This window comes from Lontra canadensis, unplaced genomic scaffold, assembly GCF_010015895.1.
Source record: "Lontra canadensis isolate GAN:19392208 unplaced genomic scaffold, GSC_riverotter_1.0 scaffold104, whole genome shotgun sequence".
Classification (NCBI taxonomy): Eukaryota; Metazoa; Chordata; class Mammalia; order Carnivora; family Mustelidae; genus Lontra; species Lontra canadensis.
In genome coordinates, this window is record NW_022631098.1 from 4,189,210 (window position 1) to 4,202,318 (window position 13,109).

Genomic DNA, 13,109 nt, shown 5'->3' on the forward strand with positions numbered 1-13,109 from the left:
CACTTCATGAAGAAAAACATCTAAGCACTTCAGCTGAATTTAAGTCAACTGTGCTGAAGTCACTTCCAAATATTTAAAATTAGCATAGCATTAAAATGAGGGCTTTGAGGAAAGCTTTTATAGAATTCAAGTTTCAAGGCTAGAAAAAAAATTAATCAAATTTACAAATTAGCTTATTCAAATTTAACCATTAATCCTTTTGTGGCTAGTCTATACAATTTTGTAAGCAATAAGCCGTTTCTTTCTTGTCTTCCCGAAACATCTGCAGTATTTAATTTGTGGAGACATACTTCAGGGACACTGGCTCTGCAAGGAAACAAGAAAATTAGTTTTAGCCTTGCACCTTGCTTCTACATCCTATTGTCACAACCAGGTTTTGGCCACTGGGTGAGCTGAAGCTTCTCACTACTGTCACTTCGGTCTGGGATGTGTGTGATTCTTTATTTCTTCACAATCATCCCATCCAGAATCAATTTGAGCATTTCATTAACATAAATGTCATCACACCAGACCATAGTAGAAGGATATAAATTCTTTTCTGAGATTAAGAAAGAAATATTTTTACTTTTTTCTGTCTTTCTTCTTTCTATGATATAACCATTTTGAAATAAAACAATAAACACGAGAATCTGTGTAACATAGGAGAACGGGCACTGGGCTAGGACGCCTTGGACCTAAATTCTGCACCCTGGTTCTAGCACGTCACTTCTGAGCCCTCTCTGTAAGATGACATAGCCGACCTAGCTCAAAGAACGGAGTAAAATTATGTGGAAAACACCGCGGTAGTGTGACGTATGGAGTGAGGCTCTGGAGCACATAAGTACGGCACATAAATAAACACGAGGAGAGCAGACTTGCCCTTATACATTATGCTTTGTTCCTCTGGCTCCACCTGACCTGTGCAGGCTTCTAGAGTATCACTGTGGGCCTTGAAGTTGGCTGGACTTCCTTCTTTGGCCAAACGCCCAGTTTCAACGTCTGGTCATGATTCCTTTTCAGCAGCACCCTGGAGTAGACAGGGTCAATCACCAATGCCCTGTCCCTAATAATCCCTTACAAGGCGGGGCTTCACAACATTACTCTCATCATGGCCCCGACAAGGGGATAGGATTTACACATCCACGGCACACTCTGCTAAACAGCGGCTCTCTGGCTGCCCTGGTAGCTGCCTGCCTGCCTAGCAGCCGAGGGGGTAACTGTAGCAGAGACATCTCTAATGGTTGGGAAGCTCTGCCTTGCAGCACCCTCTCCCCTTCCTCATGCAGAGGGGAGGGTATGGTCATCAAACTCAGAAGGCATAATTGTAAAAAACAATGTATAAAATGAGAATGGAAAACAGGCCCACGTCTATCCAGATTCAGATGTAGTCTAACCTAGCAAAGACTACTGCCAACGCCGAGGCTCCAGGGGGTCAAGGGAGGGGTAGAAGAGGAAATACAGATTCTCTCCTAGGTGTAAATTAGGATCCAGGTAAACAAGGAAAGCAAAAGGCCACAGAGCAGCTGGGTTTTCCACATCTTTGAAATGTGAGCTGATGTGGGCACACACGCATTCCATTTTCAGAGTCCGCACACAAGTGACCAAACATCCAGAAATAGGTTTTACCTTTCAGTTGTGCCATGTGACAGCTGTCTGTCAAAACGAGGTCAAGGCTGCTCAGCACGGCACCAACACACGGTGCTGATAGGACTGTTTCTGCTGTTGGTCGGATGTTCCTAATCTAAACTTGTCCTAGATAAAGAAATTCAGACTGAAACAAAATTATAAAATAAACTGGGCTGTGTTGCCTGCAAGCCCCATTATTGGTGGCTGACAGAAGGCAGTTTCCTCTGCTCCCTTTCAAGCCTCCCACACTGTAGCTAAGTCCTCCGTAAGTAAACAAAGGCTAACCCTCACCCCCATCCAAAGCTGCTTCAGAAACGGCTGCAGTTGCCAATACCAAACTGAGCATCCAGCCTGAGGGCTCTGTGCACACACCAGGAACACCACAGTCCCTGAGATCTCCAACTCTTAGGATACCAAGTGGGAGAGTAAGCTTTCCCCTCGATGAAACGGTCTTTCAGAGGTAGTGCGCCCCGGCTACCGTAACAAACAGACTGCAAACCAAACCACAGACATCTAGATACCTGGTATTCACAGTTTTGGAGGCTGGCAAGTCCAAAGTTAAGGTGGCAGCAGATTCAGTTCTTGGTGAGACCTTCTTTTGCATCTGTAGCCAGCTGCCTGCCAGCTGTATCCTCCTCAAAGCGGGGACAGAGACAGAAGAGCAAGTAAGCTCTCTGGTCTCTTTTAAGGGCACTAATCTCATCATGGGGATTCTGCCCTCATGACCTCATCTAACCCAGGGGATCAGGACTTCAGCGTGAGTTTGCAGAGAGGGCACATTCGGTCCATAACAGAGGTTTTTGCCAAATGCTCTGGGGATGAGAGAGGTACTAGTCATGAAACTCCAATGAATCACAGTAACAAAATACACATACATTTCTTCAAGCACTGTGTATACAAGTGTATGTACGAGTAAGTGCGTATAGATATGCATACATAAACTTCGGGTTAGTTATATATCCATTTATTTCTGTGATATTTTAGTTTACAAACCTGTATTAGTGGCCATTTAAATTGAAATCTAGTGTATTTTCAGCTACTAATACCTTCTAGGAAGGCAAGCTTTATAATCACATATTTTTGTTGAGTTGTTCTAAAGATGTCTTTACTTTGAAAAGAACAGCCACAAGTCCTGGATGGCAAGATAAGAACTTTGAAAGGATTCAGACACCTCAGTTACTGAAGTCTCCTTTACTGTAGGTGCCATCATGCTGTGTCACCTCTCCCAGTCAACGGAACACTGTGGGGGATGGGGGCAGGAATTGCCTTCTGAATATGGTCCACCTTTTGTCCTGCAGACCTTTCCCCGAGTCATAACCTGGGACAATGGCAAAATCACAGAGAGTGACAAATTGTTTCACAGACATCTTCACTTGCAACCGAGAACAAGTGCACTATTTAGTATCTGTGACTTGTGAATTTTCAGTCTCTAAGTTGCAATTCTCTATTTTAACTATTTTACTTTAAATTGATAATTACTTTTTATACAAATGTGTAAAAATAAGGTTGTCCTTAAGTTTTGTTTTATAAAAAATACAATTTAGGGGTTCCTGGGTGGCTCAGTTGTTAAGCATCTGCCTTCAGCTCTGGTCATGATCCCAGGGTCCTAGGATGGAGCCCCACATTGGGCTCCCTGCTCCACGGGAAGCCTCCTCTTTCTCCCACTCCCCCTGCTTGTGTTCCCTCTCCCAGTGTGTCTCTCTGTCAAATAAATAAAATCTTTTAAAAAAATAAAAAATTTATTCTAACACATGAATGTTAGAGTCCTAAATTAATTTTTCTTTTGCCATGTTAAGATGCACTGTTGTGTTCACATTGTAAGTAAAAATAACTATGGAAACAAGAGTTTTTCCCTACACTCAGGATTCATGACATAAAATGTTTTCTGAATTGAGAGAGCTTCAACTGGGTGTGCCAAACACGTGACTGTCCAGAGAGGCACAGAATTCAATGCACCCACATGTAACTTTGAAATACAATTCTGTAAGTTTGTGGAAGATGCTGAGCTTTCTGACAGCAAGTAAGACTGAGATATCAGCCTGGAAAGCAGACCTGGCTAAGGAACTCCAGAAGTATGATGAGTGCCTTATATGGTTGATGGGGGGAGGGGGGTTGGGAGAGGGGGGGTGGGGTTATGGACATTGGGGAGGGTATGTGCTATGGTGAGTGCTGTGAAATGTGTAAACCTGGCGATTCACAGACCTGTACCCCTGGGGATAAAAATATATGTTTTTAAAAAAATAAAATTTATTAAATATCTAAAAAAAATATTATACCTATATCTTAAATTAGATATTGTTTATTGTATACAATCCATTGTAAATATAAACATAAATGTTATTTGTTTAGTTAATTATATGTAATTCCCATTAATTCATTTTAATAAATTTCTGTCAAAATAAAAAACAAAACAAAACAAAAAAAACTTCTGAAAATGATAGATACCAAGGCATAAAAGTCACACATTTCCAAGGTAATCAGACCAATGATTGTGTCATTTATTGTCACTATTAGTTAACATTTACTGTGATGATTAATTTTATTGATCAGCATGGCTGTCCACAAGGTGCTCAGATTAAACATTTCTAGGTATGTCTGTGAGGTATTTCTGAATGAGATTACCATTTATATCACTGGATTTAATAAGGCAGATGGTCCTTCCCAAAGCGGGTAGGCATCAGTCGATCTCTTGAGGGCCTTCACAGAACAGAGCAGAGGAAGGAGAAATTTGCCCCTTTTTTCCTGCCTCACTGTTGAGCTGGGACATCTCATCTCATCTTTCCTCGGGAAAAGATGGGGGTGAACTGAATGGCCAGCTTTCCTGGGTCTTCGACTTACAGATGGCAGATCACAGGACTGTCATTGGTCTATTTCTCTGGAGAACCCTGACTAAAGCAGTTACCTAAAATCTACCTAATGGCAGCTGTGAACCTATCATTCAATGGTAGATGGAGAAAGTAGAGATTCTGCTCTCCAAAGAAGAAAATTACCTCTCAGGAGAAAAACCTCTCAAATGTGCTTTTCTCAGCTGGTTATATGGAATTCAAACCTACTCTCTATTATACCTTATGTTATAAATAGTAACAAAGCATCTATAATCTAGTTAGAAAAAGAAATAGAGTTGGAAGATCTGGTCAAAATTCTAGCTTTACTGCTTACTACATGTGGCCTTGGCAGGGCTCAGTCCCCTCTTCTGTAGAAATAACTTAATAATACTTACCTCATATAATTGATGTGTATTATATATAGTTAGGTATTCACTTTAAAGAGGTTTTAAAATTTCCTTTTATTATCCTGTAAATTATAAACATTAAATTCTTATCTTTCTGTTCAAGTTTCTATCTTATTTGATATTTATTACCTTCAAGGATGACTACTTTGAAGCATAGTGTTATGGACTGATGCCTATGTCCCCCCAAATTCATATGCTGAAGGTCTAATTTCCAATGCATGGTATTAGGAGGTGGGGGGTCTTTGGGAGGTGATTTAGGTTTGCATGAGGTCATGAAAGTGAGGCCCCTATGATGAGATTAGTGCCCTTATAAGAGAACAGAAGTATCTAGTTCCATCTCTACCTCTCTCCCTCTCCTCTCCTTTTCCTGCTTCTCCTCCCACTCCCATGGAGACACAGAAAGAAGACGGCCAACCACAAGCCAAGTGAACCCTCAAGCAGGAACTGAACTGGCTGGCAGCCCAGATCATAGGAATCCATAGCCTCCAGAACTGTAAGAAATCAACGTCTGATGTTTAAACCACCCAATTTAGGGCATTTTGTTATGGCAGCCTGAGCTGAATGAGACAGATAGCATCCATTCATTTGCATGTAAATGTTCTCTTATCAAATTCAAAGAAATAAAACTCTTTTATTGCTTTACACCTCCTTTCACCTGGTAAAAGATAACTAATTGGCTTCTGTACCTATGAGTGCAGAATATACTTTCTTCTTCTGACCCATAAGAAACAACTTGTGAACTATACAAGATATGGATTATCACCACCATTTTACAGACAAAGAAACAAAATACACTCACAAGTTTGGGGATCACACCAGTGAGAACAGAGGCGATTTCTGATTAATCTAATTCAGATTTTGTAATTTCAAACTCCTCTGAGACAAAACAAATAATGTACCTGATTTTATCAATTCACTTTGTGAATAACACAAAAAAAGAATTCAGGAAAATATTGGTTTATCCACAGGCATAATATTTTCTCAGTATTATAGAGTAAAACTAAAGCTTACTCACCAAGATGTTTCATTCAAACCCCAGCATAAGACACACACACGTGGCCAAAGTTGGCTCTTGGGGGTGATCTACCATGAGCTGCTATAAACAGATTTGGACCCAGAGAATGCAGAAAGACAAGACAGAATGAAGTGCTCAACAACAGCTGCTACATTTTAATATGTTGGAGCTATTTTAAAATCCCTTTGCTCCAACTGACTTTCTGTGCCTATAAGTCTTTCTTCCCTATCCCAACAACCATCTTACTCAAGAAGTTTTCAACTAGTATGGAAACCAAAGGGTCAGAGTGCTTGAGTATGACACGAATGATCCCTAACCAAAATTACTCTAACACGTGCTTCCATTTCATTTTATAAAAATTCTTCTATCCAAATGTGGATATCCTCAAGGATACATTAACCAGAAGGATTAATCCAGAATTCTCTCCAGAATGCATTATCCAGAAGCATTATCTATATGCTATTATCTTTTAGAACCACATTTTTAGAAATTACTATACAAACCTATTATATATTATTCTGAAGAGTCTAAGTGACAGAAAATCCTTGATTTCTAGAAATAATCAAATCGTCTGACTAGTGATTAAATGTGAATGAACCAGGTAAGTGATTCTGTTTCAGGTTAAAATACTAAATGTAGCTACAAAATAACGAGAATAGCTTCTTATACAGCCTCTACACACTGGCTCCTCCAACATATCATGTTCTTTCCTACCACAAGATCTTTGAATAATTGTTCCCACTCATAAAAGATTAAAGCCTCACTTAAAAGGGGCCTTCCCTGAAACCTTAATGCCAGAGTGGCCTAGCTCTATATCCATGTTTGTTTTTTTAATAATAGTTATCGCCATTTATTAATTCTTGTTATTATTGCTTTTGTCTCTTTCTCTCAACCTGTACTGTTCAGTATAGTATCCAATAGACACCTGTGGCAACTTAAATTTATATTCAAATAAATTATAATGAAGTAAAATTACAGAAAAAAATGATGAATTAGATTTCATCAAAATTGAGAACTCTGTTCCTTGAAAAACACTGTTAAAAGAATAAAATGAGCAGCCACGTAATGGGAGAAAATATTTGTAAATCACATAAATGATAAAGAACTTGAATCAGAATACATAAATAACTCTCAAAACTCAATAATATAAAAACAAAAATCCAACTAAATTTGGGCAAAATATTTGAATAGGAACTTCACTAAACATAACACATGGATGATAAGCACATAAAAAGATGCTCAACATCACGAGTCATTAAGAAAATGCAAATCAAAGCCACAGTGAAATACTGTATTATTCCCTCTAAGATGGCTAGAATCAAAAAGATAGTACGTGTGGATGTGGAGAAATTGGACTCTTATACATTGTTGGTAAGAATGTAAAACCACTTTGGAAAACAACTGGGTAGTTTCTTAAAAAGTTAAATTTACGGCTAAAATACGATCCAGCCATTCAACGCCTAAGTGTTTACCCAAAAGAAATGAAAGCGTAAGTCCATACAAAGACTTATACATGAATGTTCACAGCAACTTTATGTATAGTAGCCAAAACCTGGAAACAACCCAAATATCCAATATGTGAATAAACAAACTGCAGCTTCTCTGCATGATGGAATACTACTCAGCAATGAAATGAACCACTGATAGATGCAAAAACATGAAGGAATCTTAAAATAACTATATTGAATTAAAGATGTTAGAAAAAAATACATAGTATAATTCTATTTACACATAATTCTTGAAAATGCAAAATAATCTACAGTGACAGAAAACAGACGAGTGGTTGCCTAGGAATGCGGAACAAACCAAGAGATTCACAAGGGACATAAACTTTGGGAGAGTATAAGTATGTTCATTCTCTTGACTGCAATGGTTTCATAAGTGTATACATGTGCCAAAGCTTACAGATTTATAGACCTCAAATATGTACATTTTCTTGTATGTCAGTTATACCTCAGTGGAGCTGTTCAAAATGTTTTTGTTCCTCAGTTGTACCAGCCACGTGTCGAGGGCTCAATAGCCACATGTAGCTAGTAGCTATCAGACTGGCCATTGTAGATAAAGAGCAGTACCATCAGCACAGAAATTTCTAGTAGGCAGCAATGCTCTAAACCAGGGTGTAGGCAATCTACATGCCAGGGACCACACTGCCTGTTTTTCTAAACCCAGTTTTACTGGAACACAGTTATGTCCGTCATTTACATACTGTCAGTGGCTGCTACAGCGCTACCAGGGCAAAGTGGGTAGTTGCAATAGAGACCTTATGGTCTACAAACCTAGATTATTTACTATCTGTCCCTTTAAGAAAAGATTTGCTGATTCTGGTCTAAATCAAACACTCTGAACACGGGCTACATCTGTCCTGTTCACTGCTGTATAACCCAACCAGTGTTTATTGAGTACCTCACATGTGCACTGCCTTAAGCACTAGAGAGGCAGCCTTCAACAATACAGAAGATAAGATCCAATTCTCATGGTTTTCACAATCTGCCAAAGGGTTCAGGTCACATGAGAAGTAAATAAGAAAAGAGGCAAGGATGAATGCTAAGATGAAGATAAAACAGAGGTATGGAGCATGACTGAGGGCAGCAACTTCCACTTTGGTAGTCAGGACAGGCCTCTGAGAGGAACAGACATTTGAACATGAGTGAGACAACACTGCAAAGACCTGTGGCAGAAGCCGAGGGAAGGGCAAGACCCAAGGCCTCAGAATAGGAATGAATCGGAAGACCTAAGGCCCATGTGGCTGGAGAATACACAAGGTGGAAAAGGTAGATAAGATGGGAGGAATAGAGAAGGCTAAGAAAAGACATCTGAATTTTATCTAAGTGTGACGGAAAGCCACTATAGGATTTTAAGGAAGACAGCAATATGATCAGTTTACATTTTTACAGATCACTCTGGTGCTGCTAAGTGGAAAGTGGGCCAGGGAAGAGCAAGAAAGGTGTTAGACAAGTTAGGGAGTTTCTGGAAAGTTACAAGTGAGAGATGGTGGTGGGCTGGCTTGGGCTACAGTGGCAGCAGTAGAGAGGAAGTGAAGAAATTAAAGTTATGTTGTCAAGTAATAGCTGACTGGCCTTTCTGATGGTTGTGGTAGAGTAAGGAAATTAAGGAGTCAAAAATGAATCCCAGATTTTAGCTTTAACAAGTGGGACAACAGTATGAACCACAAATATGGGAGAAACTACAAAGAGTAAGAGCTAATACTTACTGAGTGCTAATTATATGACGGTATTCACTCAATTTCACATTTAGTACTCCCAACAATCTTGAATAGATAAGTACTACTGTTACATTCATTTTAGAAATAGGAAACTGAAGGTTGAGGTTACGGTCAATAGGACCAACACAGTGAAGATTTGAACCTGGGCCACTGCACTCCAAATTTCACCACATTGTATGCAATTGCTTCTTTAAGAGTAATTTCTGGGAATATGAACTACATTAGAGGCAATGGCGGTACCACTGGATTAACAGTCTCTCAGGATGACTAGCTTGAAAGATGCTACTGTTTTGCTTTTTCTATTAAAGATCACCTTGTTTTCATAGAATGAAAGAAGTAATGGTCATCTATATACTTTTCAAAGCACTTTCTGCAGCATTATCCCTCTGATTCCCATTTTACAAATGAGGAAACTAAAACAAGTCAAGTGATTTCCTCAACATCATCAAGATAGTAATAGAACTAGAACTAAAAGCCAGATGAACTGACTCCATATAGTGATCTGGCCAATAAACTTGTCTTTAAAAATTCAGATCATTCAGGAAAAAAAAAAACACGTTTTATATCACTAACCAAAATACATATATGAAATAGAGAAAAAGAAGTAATATAAAACTGTTCTCACTATTACTAATTTGCTAGGATTTCTTTTTCTATTTAATTTTTTTTATAATTTTGATTGTAACTGGCAATTTAAACAACATTGATCTACACCTTGGTAATTAACACTATAACACACAGTACAATCACACAGTAGAATTTTTAAGAAATAAGTCTCATGACTCACTAAAACTACCAAACACCAAAAGGGCAAAACAGAACATAAAGATGAGTGTGTTGAGTATTTGGCTTACCTGAAGACTAGTGTCCGTAAAAGTGTAAATGGCAATGATTCCATGAACTACAATTTGGAAATATTTTTTATTATAATTACTTTCTATTTCTAATATGGAGGTCTGAAATCAAGGCATGCCTGCTAATATTTAAAATGAGAGAGATGCACTTTTATCTAAAAAAATATTAAAAGAAAAAAGTTCTTCAACCTCGTCTTTGCCCCAAAGGTAGTAAAAAGCTACAGAATGCCCAGATTGGCAAAATCTATTTCCTTTGAGAAGAAAGAAAGAAAGAGATAAAGAGAAAGGAAGGAAGGAAGGAGGGAAAGAAGGGAGGGAGGAAGGAAGGAAAAGACGTGATAACGTGACAGCCCATTAAGATGTATAATGAAGGACAGCATCTTAAGGACAATGGCTTAAGATGGGAGGCAATCTTTCATTTATTGGACAAGTACTACTTGATAAATGATCAAGCTACTCAAATGTCCTTTGCCAGTATGCTTAATTTCCTTTAGTAAAGGAAGAGAACTGCCCAGGAGTATCAATCTTTGATTTTTCCCAATTCCTTAAGTTTACAGGAATAAAAAAAATGCTTTCAAGTCTGTGTCAATTACTCCGAACATTCATTTACCTTCCCGAATGTGGCGCTAGTTTGATGAATTCTCTCTCTCTCTCTCTCTCTCTCTCTCGCACACACACACACACACACACACACACAGCTATCCCTGCATCTCATCTCAGAAGGGAAAAAGCGACAAGGACACACCACAGCCTCAATACATCAATGGCCGGCCAGCACTTCAGCCCATATATCACCAAGTGCACAGGCACCCCTAGGTGGCCCCGCGACAGGGTCAAGATCCCGTGGAGCGCCCATTCCCTTCTATACTCCGAGCACCATCTCAGCTCTCCTCAAATGACCTCTCGCCAACCCGGGATCCTGGTGCGCAGAAGCATGAAAGGCTGTGAGGTCTGGACCATCATCTCATGATATATTCTCACGATATAAACGCGGCGCCTCCAGACATTTCTTAGGGAAGAGTTAGGTGATCCTTCTAATCCCAGTTTGTTTCCAGGGAAACTGGAGGGGCACCACCAGGACACAGGGCAAAAAAAGGGGGCCAAATAGCAGAAGGTCGGGGGGTGGGTGGGTGGGTGTGTGGAGGAGGAGTGGACACGGCCAGAAAGCCCCAAATGCCGCCGGCAGACAGCAGGGCTGCAGAGGCCAGCGGCTCTCGGCCACGTGCACTTGCCCAGGGGACCCTTTCCAAGACGCCCGGCCCGGTCCGCACCAGCACGCCGCACCGCGGCCGTGTGCACCGGGACGGAACGCTACAAGTTGTCGCCCGCGTCCCCGCTCCTGGCTCTGACAGGTCACGCTCGCCGCCCCATGCCCACGCCCCGGCCCCTCTCCGATCCCCCAGCGGCCCGGGGGGACCAGGGGACCCCGCAGGGCGAAGGCCCCTGGGCCCGGCCCCCGCGACCCTCCGCCGCAGTCCACGGCCCCGCCCAGCCCGGTTCCAGCTCAACCAAACCTCCGTGCCCCTGCGGGATGGACCATGAGCATCCCGAGCACACCTGCGTGTCTGGCCACCACCTCTGAGCCCCCAGAGTCGTGGCTGAAGCGCCGAGTCGGCGCAGGAACCTCCCCCCGCCCCCCACCAGAAAAAACCGCGGAGCCGCCGCGCCTCAGCGTCCAGGTGCGAGGCCGAGCGCCGCAGCCCGCCCGCCCGCCTACCTTCCTCAGCGCGGGTTGCCGGCCCCGGGCGACGCCAGGGGCCCTAACGACTTGGGAGGTGACCCTGTCCGCAGACGGTGAGCGCCCGGGGGTCCTCGGGGGGCACCCAGGGGCCGAGCCCTCGGCGAGGGGGGCGCCGGGGAAAGGCGAGGCCCCAGTGCCCGGCCGCGCGCCCCGACTGAAGGAGGAGCCCGGCCGCCGGTCCCGCGGCGGAGGGAGACAGGGAGGGAGCCTGTGGGGGCCTCTCCGAGAGCGTTTACGACTCTAGACGCGAAACCCGGGGGTCTCGGGGGGACTTGGGAGACCGCGGCGCCGTAAGGGCGGGGAAGGCGGGAACGTCCCAGAACTCGCGCTGCGGGCCGCGAGCCTCGAGCGTTAATCCCCGAGGCAGCCGGCTCGTGCGCGGCGGTGGCGGCGCGGAGGGCGCGCGCGGCGAGTGGGGCGGCAGCGGCGGGCGCAGGGCGCCGCTCAACGTCCTCACCTTTTTGGTGCCGGGGCCTCCCGCGATCCGAGACACGCCTGTCAGAGAAGAGGAGCGCCCCGGCTGCCCCCCTAGAGTCTCCTGCTGGGGGGACATCGCTTCCATGAAGAAGACTTTCCCTCAAATCCCAGCCCAGGAGGAGGCTACACGGTCATGTCCGCGGGACGCCTGCCGGCCGGGCGAGAACGCGAGGGCCCGAGGCGGCTGTGGCGCTCAGGCAGGGAGCCGGGCTGCCGGCGCGCCTCCCGTCGGGGCCATGCACCGCAGCTGTGCTCGGCACTGCGGGCTGCAGGCGATTGCGGCGGCGACTGCCCGTCCGCGCCTCGGCCCGCCCCGCCTCGGGCCCGCCCCCTCCGCGCCGGGCGCCCCGCGCCGGGACCCGCCCCCGGCCGCCGTCCTCGGGCCGCGGCGCTCCTAGCGGTTTCCTCGGACTGCGGCGCGCAGGGCCCGCCGTCTTTCTCTGTTTGCAGAGATCTGCTAGCGAACAGGCGAGCGACTGACCTTGCCAGCCTGCGACTCCGGGCAGGCAGGCCCAGCCCGCAGGAGCTCACCGGCCCGTGTCACGAACGGGGGCCTCTAGGGCACGGTCGCGCGCCTCTCCCGCCGCCCAGCCCACGCGCACCCGGCCCCATCTCTGACCGCGCTGCGCCCGCGGGGGGGCCGGCGACGCGGCAGCGCGTGCGGCGGCGCAGTCGCGGCGACCTCAGCCGGAACCGGGTAGTTGCGGTGATTCCTGCCTCGCTTTCAGTGGACTGCAGAAGGGTCCCCCCCGACCCCGGACCGCACTCCCACTCCCCACCCCCGACCCCCAAGCCCCCACTCCCGAGGTCTCGGGTTGGAGCTGCACATCGCAGGGTGCCGCGGCTGTGCACATTGGGAAGCCCCCAGCATCGCCTGACCTCTGGAGCAATCCCGAACGTTAGTGTGTTGGGGTAGCCCTCGTTGGCTTCTGCAGCCGCAGGTCAGCAGCCTCTGCACAATT

At 44.8% G+C, this 13,109-nt stretch overlaps 1 protein-coding gene across 2 annotated transcripts in view; it reads right to left on the minus strand.

Annotated features, from left to right (window-relative positions):
• ARHGAP20 (Rho GTPase activating protein 20) overlaps positions 1-12,749 on the minus strand; it is a 123,562-nt gene extending 110,813 nt beyond the window's left edge. Inside the window, exon 1 of one of the 2 annotated variants that reach the window (XM_032838325.1) lies at positions 12,629-12,749. Coding sequence is in view for 1 of the 2 variants with exons in the window: in XM_032838324.1 (XP_032694215.1) it covers positions 12,128-12,232 (105 nt within the window). In the remaining variant the exon portion in view is untranslated. Of the gene's footprint in view, positions 1-12,127; positions 12,458-12,628 lie in introns of those variants that run through there. The other variant, XM_032838324.1, reaches the window with a different exon arrangement.
• Between the last annotated feature and the right edge of the window lie 360 nt (positions 12,750-13,109).